Raw genomic sequence first — 14092 nt, forward strand, 5'->3', positions numbered from 1 at the left:
GTTAGGTAATAGGAACATTCAAGTGTTGGAACCACGGTTTAAGTCATGGTTAGGTAATAGGGACATCCACGTAATCAATAAGGATTTTATCCGTTCTTTATTTGGAGATTGAAAGATGATCATAGAGTTGTGAATTGATAAATTTGGAAAATCGATCGAGTTAACGAGGCTTGTGAGTGAGATTTTGTTGTTGGGTTTGATGACACCGATAAAAACACACAGTGAGCCTATAAGAGAATAAGAAAGAAGACGTGGAATAGTACATATTAAATTAGATCATATAATATATATTAGTTTAAAGGTAATTTTCAGAAAAATCCAAATATTTGGTTTATTGGTAATAAATAATGAAAAAAACCCTAAAATTTTGATTAATTAATGAAAAAGTCCCAAAATTTTGATTAATTAACGAAAAAAGACGAGATACCTGCTAAATCTGTGAAACCGGCCACGAAGGGTTAATCCGAAGTTTTAGCCGATAGTCTGTCCTTTTTTGTAAACAAAGTATAATTTTGGACTAAATCGTAAACTGATCTAAAATATTCAGATTTTTCCGCAGATTTTCCTTTATTATTTTATTAATTATTTTATTAATGTAATAATTTTCTGGTAGGATAAGGAACATCTTGTCAGCATAAGACAACCAATAATCGTGTAACACGTGTATCTTGGCTGAAATGGCCCGGGACGTGACATGTATTCACGGGCAGCGACAAGTAAAGTAAGTACTAGTGGCCTCCCGCCTACTCAAGAAGAGAAAAACGGAAGGACATAGAGTTAGAGTGGGAGTTTAGAAGCAGAAGGAAGCTATGGCGTCAGTGAGAGTTGACTCGGAGGTGACTCGGATAATGATCGGTGTGAACGAGTCAAGCATCAAAGGATATCCACATGCTTCAATTAGTAGCAAATCAGCATTTGAATGGACTCTGAACAAGATCATTCGCTCCAATACCTCCGGTTTTAAGCTCCTTTTTCTCCATGTTCAAGTTCCTGATGAAGACGGTATTCCTTTTACCTTTTCTATGTGTTTTCCTGTTTATAATTGTTTTTTACAATCTAGTTTATGTTTTCGCGTGTTATATGGAACCTTGAAGTGATTTTAGGGTTTGCGAAATCAAATTTAGGCGATCGAGGTTTTGCCGTTGTGTAATTCGCTAGTTTACGCCATGTGATTGTTGATAACAAGTTTGATTCGAAATTACGGTTGCAGATTTGAGTTTTATGAATTTGTATTCTGAAATTAGCATTGTTTAATCGTTTATCAAACTTCGATTCTATGTCATATGCAGCTTTTACGTGTTTTTCACTGTGTCCGTGTTTACTATGCGTATGGAACCCCTTGAGGTGTTTTTAGGGTTTGTGAGATCAACTTTTTAGACGACTGAAGTTTTTTAGTTGTGTGATTCATAACATGTAGGCCATGTGATTGTTTGATAACAATTACGAGTCTTGATTTGGAATTCTATGAACTTCTATGCTGAATTCATCATATGCAGCCTCAAGTGTTCTTAGGATTCATGGAATCAAATTAGGGCTTTTATTGGGTGGATATTTTGTTAAAATGGAGTGACTTATTGGACTCAATTTCTTTCCATCCAGTCTTGATTAGATCCTATTCCCTTTGTATTCCTCAAAAACTAACACAAACCGAGAAGAATGCTGGTTGTAACCTTAATGGTTATTCATATTGACATTCATATAATATTATCTGATGCCATTTCGTTTCCTTCATTTATGTTTTGGTAGGTTTTGATGATGTTGATAGTATATACGCCTCACCACAAGATTTTAGAGATGCAAATCGTAAAGACAAGATTAATGGATCTCATTTGCTGGAGTACTTTGTGAACAGATGTCATGATATAGGGGTCTCTCTCTCTCTCTCTCTCTCTCTCTCTCTCTCTCACACACACACACACACAAACGCTCACTTTTAAATAATATTTGAGCATAATTCAGTAAATTGGTAATTGTGATAGGTTGTTTGTGAAGCATGGGTGAAGAGGGGTGATGCCAAAGAAGTAATCTGCCATGAGGTCAAAAGAGTCAAACCAGACCTCCTTGTAGTTGGAAACAGAGGTCTTGGACCCTTCCAGAGGTACGTTACTTAAGTTATTAATCAAGGGCGTTTTAGTAATTTACTGTTTCATTAAATTTCATTATTTTTCAACAGGGTATTTGTGGGAACTGTGAGTGAATTCTGTGTGAAGCACTGTGAATGTCCAGTTGTAACAATCAAACGCAGTGCAGAAGAGACCCCTAATGATCCTGTAGATGATTGATTGTTCCTCTAAAAGCTACTATTAATAATGTAAAATCTTCTCTACAACCCTCTTTCCTGGTTTGTCTTTTTTAATGGAGATTTAGCTGTGTGTATCTGTAAGACCTATGAGTTCCTTTTTTCTAGTTAAGTTGTTATACAACTATGTTTTCAAGGCTGCTTTTGTGATATGTAACTAGATTGACAAGCTTTTTAGGGATGAAAATCACATTTATGTCTTTTCTACTCTCTAACATTACATCAAAAAATATATTCCTTATATACTCTTGACAAAATTGCAAAATTGGTCCATGTCTTTGTCAAAGTGATGTGGTTTTTGTCCAAAAAGTTTTGGAGGTGCATCAATGGTCCAATTTTGGATCTTTTTTTTTTTTTTTTTTTTTTTTTGTGTGTGTGTTTTTGGTCTCAATCAGCTTGAAAAGACTATTATGCCCTTATATTTACTTTTTCTATTTTTTAATTATTGTAATCCTTAAATTATTTAGAAATTAAAAAAAAATAGCCACCTCACCTTTAAATCATATTCAGTTCCCAAAAATCAGACTTAATGCCCAGATAGATGCAAGGGCTGCTTAAACCCACAAGTTAAACCCGCATATCATGCTAGGAACAATTTCATCGATTAAAATCAAAACCAAGGATGAAATCAAACAAAAATTCACAAGTGCATGAAGCTGGAACTAAAACATGAAACCTAAACCAAAACCTACATCTTTTTTATTTGATTCATGTTTCGGAGAGTAAAGAGGTAAAGAAGATGATGGTGATGAACTCACAAGTGGGAGTTGATGAACAAGCATCGGTGGGGAGGTGTTTGTACCAAAGGAGCACAACGATTCTTGTCGGAGCTTGTTAGGGTGGGTGGTGTTGGTATCGAAGAAGCGGCAGTGGGATGTCAATCACATCGATGTAGTTTGCATTTGGGTCTAAAGCTACTGCCATTGGAGTTTGTTAGGGTGGGCAATGATGAACAAACAGTGAAGTTGGATTTCTCGTTGTTAGGAGTGTTTGTTTGGATGGATCGGTTTGATCCGATCCAATCAAATGAATCCAAATTGATTTCGGTTTTCAAAACATGGATCCGAATAGTCCAAACTAAATTCAAATCCGATCCAATTATAATTCGGTTGGATCGGTTTTTATAATCCAGTTTTAAAAAACCGAAACATTTTAAAATTATATATTAATTATAGTATTACCCAATTTTACACAAGAAACAAAAACAAATTATTTAGTTGTGGTTTGAAATTTATAAACAACTACTCAGAAGATATATTATAGTTAAATATTTTATAGCTAGAAAACGATCGAGAGAAATGCATATTAATGTTTTTTTATCGGGTGACATGTTTTGAACCTATTTGAAAAAATAAATTACAAAATTAATAAATAACTATAGATATATATTATATTATAAATAAACAATAAATATTTATTCGGTTTTTTGGACTATTCGGTTCTTATTTTATAAACCAAAACCAATCCGGAATCCAAAATAATAATTTGGTTTTGTCGATAACCAATCTAAAAAATCCGAATATCCGAATCAGATAGTCCAATCCAAATTGTCCAATTGGATAATTCGGTTTTATCTGAATAGTGAACTGCCCTACTTGTAGCTAAAGGAGCAACACGATTCTTGTCAGAGCTTGTTGGGGTGGGCGATGATTAAAGCCACCGCCACATTCACCACCGAATGCCACCACAAACGTCCAATCACACCCTCACACTCATCTCTCCTTCCTGATGAAACTTCCCCACCCATTCGACATCGCTCACTCTTTCTTGTGTATGATTCGAACCCCCATATTTTTTGGATACCCCACAGACTTCACCACAATTAATCATCAAAAACCCTAAATTGTTTGGTGCAAACCCTAGCTCCGATTGACTCATACTTTGGCGATGGAGGGGAGTAGTTCATCGGTGAGAAATTTGTAGTTTAGGTGGTGGGAGGTGGGGTTGTTGTCTTCATCGGAGGAAAGGCGAGTGGTGGAGGTTATGCTAGAGAGTAAATAAGGAAGATAGATAGAGGGGTAGGGTTGGGTACTGGGCATGATGAATTATGTGAGGCTGCTTGGGATTCTTTTTAGTTTATTTAGTTAAAAAAAAAATACGAAATCTTAAGAAAATTGATTAAAAAAAACAATTTTCAGAGCATATTTGTCATTTCAGGTTGAGTGTGGACCAAAATCATATAAAAATGTCAACCACAATGACCAAAACCACATAAAGTATCTAAAACTGGACCATTGATACACCATCCGTTTTTGTTGAACCAAAACCACATAATTTTGACAAACATAAGAACCATTTTTACAACTTTGTCTATAGTCTTTTTTTATAACTTATACAGAATGTCAAAAACACATATTCTATTAATTAGCTTTTAACAAATTAAATATCAAATAAGTATTGCATCTTTTTATTACAATAACTTCAAAAGATTATACCATGTATATTGTAAAATTTATCTATATTATAGTTTTTTATAAAAAAATGTTACTGTAATGCAGTTAAATATTTAAATGAGTTCGAAGTATAAATATTAAACATTATATTTATGACTAATTTATATCAATTAACATATAATTTATTATTTACATTTAAATTGTAACTAGTTATTTAAAACAAAACAAAGAAGTAGATCTAAAATAAAAGATACAAAATATAATTGAAATTTTGATTCAATTTTAGTATAAATAAGTAGTATAACATCTAGTGTTCATGTGATACAATTTATTTATACTTACCATGGTGATAAAAATGGAAACAAGTTGGAATGGATGATAGTACCAAAATAAGGTAAAAACAATGGAGATGCCTTTACACGATACCAAGGCCCAAACCATGTCGTCCCATAATTTAATATTTATTTATTTATTTTGTATGTTTTCATTAAATTTTGAGATAAGTTAGGTAAGGTTTTTTTTTAGTATTTTATTTGTTTTTTTCTATTTTTTTATTATATATATATATATTGGTTTATAACCCGTGAGAACTATGGTTAATAAATTAATTAAATTTTTATAGTTAAAACTCAAAATTATTAATTAATTATTTTAAATAAATTAGTAATTAAAATATGTTTTAGTTATATAAATCTTAATCATTGATTTTAATAAATATGTGAAATTATATCGCTTTATAATTTGTAATAATTTTATTTTAATTTTTATTATAATGTTATTACTTTAATGTGATAAGAGCGAAATATTTAAATTTTGAAATTTGAAATGGAGTTGACAAGTGACATACATTAACTAGAAGACATAATAGGATGACACATAGCAAAAAGAGAATAAAATATGCATTAATTATGAGGCCTAATAAGATGACACGTGTCAAATGGAGAATAAAACTATTCATTTACTAGTTTATAACCCGTAGGAATCACGGTTATAAAATTAATTAAACTTTTATAGTAAAAACTTAAAATTATTAATCAGTTATTTTAAATAAATTATTAATTTAAGAGATATTTTTTAGTTATGCGAAATTATAATCGTTGATTCAAATAAATACGTAAAAATAATTTTTAATATATATTAGACATTTTTATTCGTGAATTAGTGAAAATATTAATATAAATTTTAAATTTTAAAATAGAGAATAAATACATTGACAAATAGCATCACATTAATGAGGATGTCTAAAAAATTTAAAATGGAGAACTCATATATTGACAAGTGGCAACACATTAATTAAGAGGTCTGATATGATGACACATGGCAAAAAAAACTACTCTTTTATTAGTATATAGGGATATATATATATATATATATATATATATATATATATATATATATATATATATATATATATATAGAGAGAGAGAGAGAGAGAGAGAGAGAGAAAGAAAAAGAGAGAGAGAGAGAGAGAGGAGGGTTCAATTGAGAAAAAAAAGGTTGAGAATGGGGGAATCATTCTCAGCCACATATTTATTTTGCCGCAAACACTTAGGCGTACCGTCGGAAATGAATAACGGATAAACATGTGTTTTCCAACAAAACATGTTTACTTAAACTATGTTAATCATTACATTAATATACACAAAAACATACTTTTTTCGTTTTTTTTTATTTTTAGAAAGTCATTATTATCGAAAAATTATTTTAAATATATCAAAATTCATAATTTTTTATTCTCTATAAATAGACATCTATATTGATATACTTTTAAGATAAAATAAAAAATATATTTTTATTAGAGTTTTAGCTCTCGTTATTCATAAGTGAATAAAAAAATCTATCAGATTTTTATTACAGTATATTCGTTATTCACTTATGAATAAAACGTATGCGTAAGTTTTTTAATAGTTTAAGTATCGTTTATATATGAATATGACACGCAATAAAGTTTTCTTACTTAAAAAATATTTTTTACATCATCTTTCATCATATATTATATTTATATATGAATAAAACGTGCATTAGTTGTCGTCATATTTTATATTCATATATGAATAAAACGTTTATCAGATTTTTGTTACAATTAATTTGTTATTCAATATGAATAAGTAGTATAAATGATATTTAAACTGTAAAAAAAATAAAATATATATTTTTATTCATAAGTGAATAACGAATGTACTGTAGCAAAAATCTGATTCATTTTTATTCACTTATAAATAACGATAGCTGAAAATATAAAAAAAAATAAATTTTTTATTTTATTTTAAAAGTATATCAATGTGGATGTCTATATGTAGAGAATAAAAAATCATGAATTTTGGTATATTTAAAATCATTTTTCGATATAAATAGTTTCTTAAAAATTAAAAAATATATATAAAAAAACTATGTTTTTGTATATATTAAAGTAATTATTAGCATAATTTAAGGAAACATATTTTGTTTGAAACACATGTATATTCCAACAAAACATTTCCGTTTGTACAACAAAGGTTTTTGTGGCAAAAATAAATGAGTGGCTGAGAACGATTCTCACATTCTGAACCTTTTTTTATTTTTTCAATTGAACTTACCTCTCTCTCTCTTTCTATATATATATATATATATATATATATATATATATATATATATATATATATATATATATATATATATATATACTATAGAAATCTCACTATTTCTATAAATAGATTGAATATAATAATAATATTTTTTAAGACGTCCAAGTGTTTAAGCTTACAGTACATCAAACCTATAATATTATAATATTTTAATTTAAGCCGTCCAAATGTTTAAGCAAAAAATACAATCACTCAATGCATCGGTTTCTTATTTCACTCGTGCTTTTGAGTTGGCCCCTTAATCCTAATGAAGTCGTACCTAATGCTTTTAGAATCCAGATATATCGGCTAAAATCAATCGATTCTAGCCCATCTTGAATCCCAACTATTTCGGCTCCCATCTCCTTCACAAACTCTCTCATTTTATTCTCTCAAAAACAAAAGATGTCGACCTTGTTATCCCCCTCATCAGTCGATGCAACCACCACCAGCACTCTCCTCATTCTCGAATTTATGTTAAATAACTTGGCTTGCCCTGATTTAAATATTTGCCCCCCTCTTCACATCGCCTCTGCTTCTGGCAGCTACATCTGTGGTTCTATCCTTTTCTTTTAATGCTTTGTTGAAGGCAGAGCGGGTGCCTGGTTTCACCACGATGCTCTGTATCTCAAACCATAAGCCACAGTTTATCGTCGACACCGTCGCTCGCCTATTACCTCTCTCCAACCTAGACTTTCGCCGATCATTCACCACTATCTCTACAACACCGCATCAACAACACCATCAGGGTTTCTTTCCCTCTTACCGTCGCCTTCAATCACTTGAAAAAGCCTTCTTTACCCTTCGCCATTTCAGAATTCCTAATGTCACCACCACCATATCGATCGCTCATATTCCTCTCTGGCACCAACGTCTTCGCCTATGGCATGGTTGTAGAGTGCTTGAGCCTATTAAGGAACAATACCACATCGTATCTTATGATGATTTCTATCAGGTAAGGCTTTCTTTCATCTCCTTTTTTTCAATTAATATTTTTTTGTGCTTGACATAATCTTGTGAATTAGTTGGCTTTTGTTGTTGCTGTAGAATTTACTGTATGACCTGATGTTCCCTTCAATCCAGTAAGAGAGTTTACTCTCTCTCTCTCTCTCTCTCTCTCTCTCTCTCTCTCTCTTTGTCTCTCTCTCTCTCTTATTTAATCGACCATCCTGGTGTTTGTTTGTGTTTACTGTTTGTTATAGGTTACCAGCAAACCCAAGTAGCATCTAATCATTGTGTGGAGTTATTGATCTCCAATGAATGTTTCAGTGGAGAAAATAGTCTTCTTTATCATCTTTTATTATAGTTATTTCTACATGAAGGAGTGCTGATTCAGGTTTCTAGGGATAATTTATCTATTTTTATGGTTTTTGGATCAGTTGGACGATTTTACCCTTATTCCATTTTTTTCTCCCATAGTTGGTTGTTGGGGGTCGGTCTATATGTGATCTTGAGAGAACAATCATTAGGCTTATTGATTTCTATTATAGGAAGATTATATATAGGTTTGGTATCTGTTGGGGCTTTATGATAAGTACGGACAATATTGCCCCTGGTATTCATGTGTTAATTTTTGTCTCGAATATGTGTATTGGTGTTACTGCAAGGATAAGTATAATTCTAGGAGTAGTGTTAATGGTTTATTAACATAAAATATTTTGGTTTTGGTTTTCATTTATAATAATATAAATTTTGAAGCTATTAGTCATGGGTTTAAACTCAGAAGTTAAGATAACCCTTTTAATTGTGTTATTTGTAGGTTTGTAAGGATTATGTATGACAACTTTTTGTAATTATATAATTTTATGTCTTGCTCTATTTGTTTTAGAAATATTGAAAAGTAATTTCATTATTGATGAAATCGTGAAATATGTATCTTAATTACGTTCTTTGTGTAGTTGATATAAAGTGAATTAGCTTATTGATTATCAATGTCTTAGGTTTTGTTGGAGTTTGAAATTTTGATTAAACGAAAGTGATTATAATTGGTAGGTTTTTTAAATAAAATATCATAATATGAAAATAAGTTGATAATCCTAACAGTAAAACAAATTGAAAAAGTACAATGTTATAATTGACGATGATTGTTTTTTTTTAAATTACGATGGTTTCAAAACGGAAACAGCCTTACATTTTAATCCCAACACAATGTATTTATCTCTCCCCTCCCCCTAAACCCTCAACCAAAAGCCTAATCTCATAGCCTAATTAAAAATCAAAGATTTTAGGCTGATGGGTATGGGCTGGAAACAACATTAAGGAGGTTAAGTTGGCCAGCCTCAACTCCCGGAGGCTATTGGATCAAGGCCCCCTCTAATGACAGGCCCAATTACGTTGGAATGATGATGCAAGCAAGGCAATGCATATCTCAAGTTTGTCTTTTATTGAAAGGTGTTGTTATTTATTATCTTTTTTATTATTTCTTCAATAATACCTTTTGTTAGATACATATTATTTGATTCATTACTTTATTTAGTTATTACTTGTTATTTTTGTTGTTTTTTTTCCTTCATATTTGTATTTCTCAAATTATTATTTTATGGAAGTCAATATCGTGCATGAAATAATATATTAAAATATAGGTTTAGATATAAAAAGAAAGGTATAAAATATTACATTATGAATAAAATTGTTGTGATGGATGCTAGAGAAAAGAAAGATATAAGTATGTCACTTCGTATGGATATATCCTGATTTCTAAAAGGAAAGACTATAAACGTACACTACACACCAAAATATTTATTTTCTTTTGTATTATGAGGGTTACATTTATTTGTTGTCGTAAAACCGATCGATAACAATATGCATATGTTTTGTGTTACTTAAAATCTAACATGTTTCCGTATAGAACTTATTGCCCAATGAGAAACTATTTTTCTCCGCCGCTTTGCGCGGGTCTACGGCTAGTATATATATAATATGATCTGGAATTTTCAGAAAATAGCTATCTAAGTGTGTTTATTATTCTATATTAACGAACTAAAACAAGATCGGGACCTATTGTCAAACTCTGGTACAAAAAGCTCAAACTCGCCGATTTTTTATTTTATCTAATACATTTAAACTCAAACTCAACTCGGGCTTGTTTGTGTCGACTATTGTCAAACTCAAGTACAAAAAGCAAGCTCCAAACCTACAACTACAGCTTATAAAGAATTCAACTGAATTCTCATTGTATGTTTTAACATTTTCTTGATCGAGAATCCGATTCATATTTGCTTTATAATAAAACATAGATCTTTTCAGCCCATTTGCAACCCTGGTTAAAACCAGAAAAACATGTAAAAGTAAAACTCCTACATAAATAAGTCACAGAAAAAACCATTAAGTGCTTATGAGATTCAGATTCAGTACTACTTACTAAATACTAAATACTAAAATACTAATTCAACCAAAAGAAAAACAGATAATCAATCTATTTCCACCCTTGAAATTTCTAAAAACAAAACACCAAACCAAAACCTAATTACTTCTTCACCCTCTCGAGAACCTCCATTATCACCCCTTCCAATCTCCCCTTCACTTCTCCACTGATTTCATCTTCTTCTTCACACCCATTCACCATCTCCCTCATCTCCTCAATCTTCCTCTTCACAAACCCAACATCCGATTCCTCCACCTCCGGTTCGGGTTTAAATTCAGATCCGTTTTCAAAAATGGAGCTCCGGAAGGACGAAACGAACCGGGTCACAACCCCAAGCTTCTTCTTCTCCACAGAACCTGAAGGATCAAGTGCCGCAAGTAACAACCCATTCAAAACCTTGTCGACATTCACATTACCATCAATTACGATTTTACCCTCCTGATCATCTGATCCTTCACGCACACGTCTCTTCTGACGAGGCTTCCTTCTAGAAGAAGAAGAAGACTCCTCAACCTGCTTATCAGTAGCTTCAGAATCTTTTTCTTTTTCTTTTTCCTTTTCCTTTTCCATTTCAGGTTCGGGTTTTGGTTCTTTGAAAGAACCAGAACCCGAACCTGGCAGCTTCCCACTCCAAACCGGACTCAAATACGGCGGCGACAAATACTTGCTTTTCTTCCTCTGGCGCGGCGAATACATCGCGTCCTCCTCCACACCGCCACCACCACCGCCACCGCCGTCACTTTCCGGCGACTCCGGCACCACCACCACCAACGCCGCCTTGCGTTTCCTCCCCGACCCACCACTGTCTTTGTCTTTAACCGGTTTCGTTTTTTTCATCTTTGGCGGCTCATCTTCGACACTCAAAAGCTCCGCCACGCTTTTCTGTTTCCTTTTTTGATACAACTTATCGTCGCCGTTTTCTCCACATTCCGACGGCCCGTTTACTTCGGAATCGTTGATTCCGATCCTTGACTTGTCTTCAAGACCTTCGATACACATCGGATCATGGTATTCCGGAAGCAAGTAACCGCCTTTTTGTAAATAAAACGCACCCAACCAGCTTTTAACCACGGTTAGTTCAAGTTCAAGCTCAACCATTTTCAAACCAGGGTCAATGGTAGCATAAGTGTCCAACTTCAAAAGAAGCTCAATTGGGTTCATTCGATCGATCAAAACCCTAATTGTGTTCCCTTTTGGGATCTCCACCCCGGGCTTGATCCCACTGTTCGCCATGTCAACATTGGGAACCCGGGCAGCCGGGTCAACAGTTTGACATTTACTGGTCAGTTCTGATTCGACAAGATGGTTGACCGCTTTGAGAGCGGTTCGAACCGCATGTACAAACTTCTTGGAGTCGCTTTGATTTGACATTTCTTCAAAGTGATCGATGAATGGTTTTAATTGAGAAGGCGAACACCATGAAAATGATCCATCACCAAAATAAGCAACTAAGAGATGACCTTTTCTTTTTATAGAGTTTGCATAATCTGATGCGTTTGATGGGTCGTATATTTGACCCGGCCACCATGGGTGAGACTTGATTTTGCCCCATACAAAATCACCCACCACAAAATCATGTTCTTCTTCTTCGCTTTCATTGTTTTCTGCTGATTTGGTTCCATTTTCAAGATTTCCTTCATTGTTCTTCTCTTCGTTCATATCATCTGTGAATTCAAAGACACCTGCAACGTTTTCGGGTTTTTTCTCTTTCTGATCGGGTAAACAGACATCCATCAGATCCTCACCAGCAACCAACTTCTCATCAGTGAAATTTACGTTTATACCCTCGTTACCATCAAACAAATTATCAAAAACACCTTCTTTCTCCTTTTCTTTAGCCTCATTGTTGTTATCTATGTTCATGCCTTCATCGCCATTGAACAAATGATCAAAAGCCCCTTCTTTCTCACTTTCTTTAGCCTCCTTGTTGTAATTTAAGTTCATGCCCTCGTTACCATCAAGCAAATGACCAAAAGCCCCTTCCTTCTCGTTCTCTTTAGCTTCAATGTTATTCTCTGTTTTCTCTGTAACAGAGTGGCTGAAAGCTTCTCCTTCTTGAAACATGACGATGTCATCTTTGTTATCTTGAACTACCTTGACGATAGTCACCTCAGTCTTTTCAACGACCGTCGTAACAACGACCTCACCGCCGCCGCTGCCGTTTTTCGACCCCAAGTCGCCACCGAATATTTCCTCCGGAGTTGGTTTCGAGGTTGTATGAGGTGGGGCGGGTGGCTGAGAAGATGAAGAAAGCCCACCTAGGGTTTCAGTTGTTATGTTGTTACCTTCCATGGTTTCCATTTCTAGAAACAAAATAAACAAAACCCATCAAGAGTTAGTGATTTACCCTACAGCTTCGGAGAAAAACCAATTACAAACAAGATAAAACTCGAAAGTATAGGAAATGATTCCATATTTCCATCAGTCGAAAAAGGAAAACCCACTTTTAGGGTTATGAAAACCGCCATTGACAACAAAAGCTTGCTATTAGTTAAAACTCCTCAAACCCCACTGACAAACCCACTAAAAATCAACGAAACCGACACAAAATCCATACGGGTTTTGCACAATTTTCATGAAAACATACACAGAACCCTAAATCTACACATACAAATCGAATCAAAGTATCAGAGAGAAGGAATACCTGTAGGAAAGCAGAACCTTTAGACCATGAAAGAAGCTGTATCGAGTTTGAGTGATATTTTTTTGAATTAATCGCTATCAAAGTAGGTGGGGTTTTATTACCCTGTTGAAACTTTGATTAAAACTGAAAAAACAAACAAACAAATAAATGTTGATTTTAAAGAAATTGGGGAAAAATGAAGAGGATAATCGTGTTATAGGCTTATAGCAAAGGTGAAGGGAGAAGCTGTCTGTGAAAAGATGAGGGATTTGTTAAAGTCACGAAGCGGTGACATATGTAATTACACAGTACGTTGTGGTAAAGGGTTACTGGTAAGGCCTAGAAGAGGGCAGACTAGGGTTTATGCCACCCTTCATATCGCTACACGTATGTATTGTATTAAATTCAAAAAGAACATACGGATGGCATTCGTTTGTTCAACCATCAATTTCATAAATCTTTTTTAATAATATGATTCTCATTAGATTGGAGGTTAATCTTCAAAAATAAGGTAGTTTTTCAAAAAAAACAATACAATTCAGAAAAAAAAAAAAAAAAAAAAACTTCAAAAGCTAAATAGGATCATAATATAGTAAAATGATTGGTTAAAAAACATACAGCCATTCAAAAACTAAATAAGATGTCATATGGTAAAAGGGTTGTTTTAAAAAAACATCATATTCTACAATATAGTCAACATATTCAATTATTTAGTTATTTTTATTAGTTGAAAATGCATTGTTTTTCGAAAAAGTTATTTATAAGCAGTTAATCATAGATTGACTTTTGATAAATGGTATCCATGAAGTT

At 33.0% G+C, this 14092-nt stretch overlaps 2 protein-coding genes across 2 annotated transcripts; one reads left to right on the forward strand and one right to left on the reverse strand.

The window, feature by feature from the left end:
* The first annotated feature begins 718 nt into the window (after positions 1 to 718).
* Positions 719 to 2435, forward strand: LOC111894920 (universal stress protein A-like protein). The gene is made up of 4 exons (XM_023891005.3): positions 719 to 1002; positions 1747 to 1868; positions 1980 to 2098; positions 2174 to 2435. Exons 1-4 carry the CDS (start codon positions 810 to 812, stop codon positions 2280 to 2282), a joined length of 543 nt encoding a protein of 180 aa, XP_023746773.1. The 5' UTR covers positions 719 to 809; the 3' UTR covers positions 2283 to 2435.
* An 8142-nt stretch (positions 2436 to 10577) lies between these two features.
* LOC111894928 (PWWP domain-containing protein 3) lies at positions 10578 to 13549 on the reverse strand. The gene is made up of 2 exons (XM_023891012.2): positions 13304 to 13549; positions 10578 to 12962 (listed from the first exon to the last, which is right to left on the reverse strand). Exon 2 carries the CDS (start codon positions 12958 to 12960, stop codon positions 10762 to 10764), a length of 2199 nt encoding a protein of 732 aa, XP_023746780.1. The 5' UTR covers positions 12961 to 12962; positions 13304 to 13549; the 3' UTR covers positions 10578 to 10761.
* Positions 13550 to 14092: the final 543 nt, after the last annotated feature.

The sequence above is a fragment of the Lactuca sativa genome, chromosome 4 (assembly GCF_002870075.4).
Source record: "Lactuca sativa cultivar Salinas chromosome 4, Lsat_Salinas_v11, whole genome shotgun sequence".
Taxonomy (NCBI): domain Eukaryota; kingdom Viridiplantae; phylum Streptophyta; class Magnoliopsida; order Asterales; family Asteraceae; genus Lactuca; species Lactuca sativa.

Bases quoted from the DNA above. Each gene is read 5' to 3' on its own strand.
- LOC111894920 (XM_023891005.3), top strand. From the start codon at position 810: ATGGCGTCAGTGAGAGTTGACTCGGAGGTGACTCGGATAATGATCGGT. The intron at 1,869-1,979 runs GTCTCTCTCTCT...TAATTGTGATAG, and splicing joins ACAGATGTCATGATATAGGG to GTTGTTTGTGAAGCATGGGT. The intron at 2,099-2,173 runs GTACGTTACTTA...ATTTTTCAACAG, and splicing joins GGTCTTGGACCCTTCCAGAG to GGTATTTGTGGGAACTGTGA.
- LOC111894928 (XM_023891012.2), bottom strand. From the start codon at position 12,960: ATGGAAACCATGGAAGGTAACAACATAACAACTGAAACCCTAGGTGGG.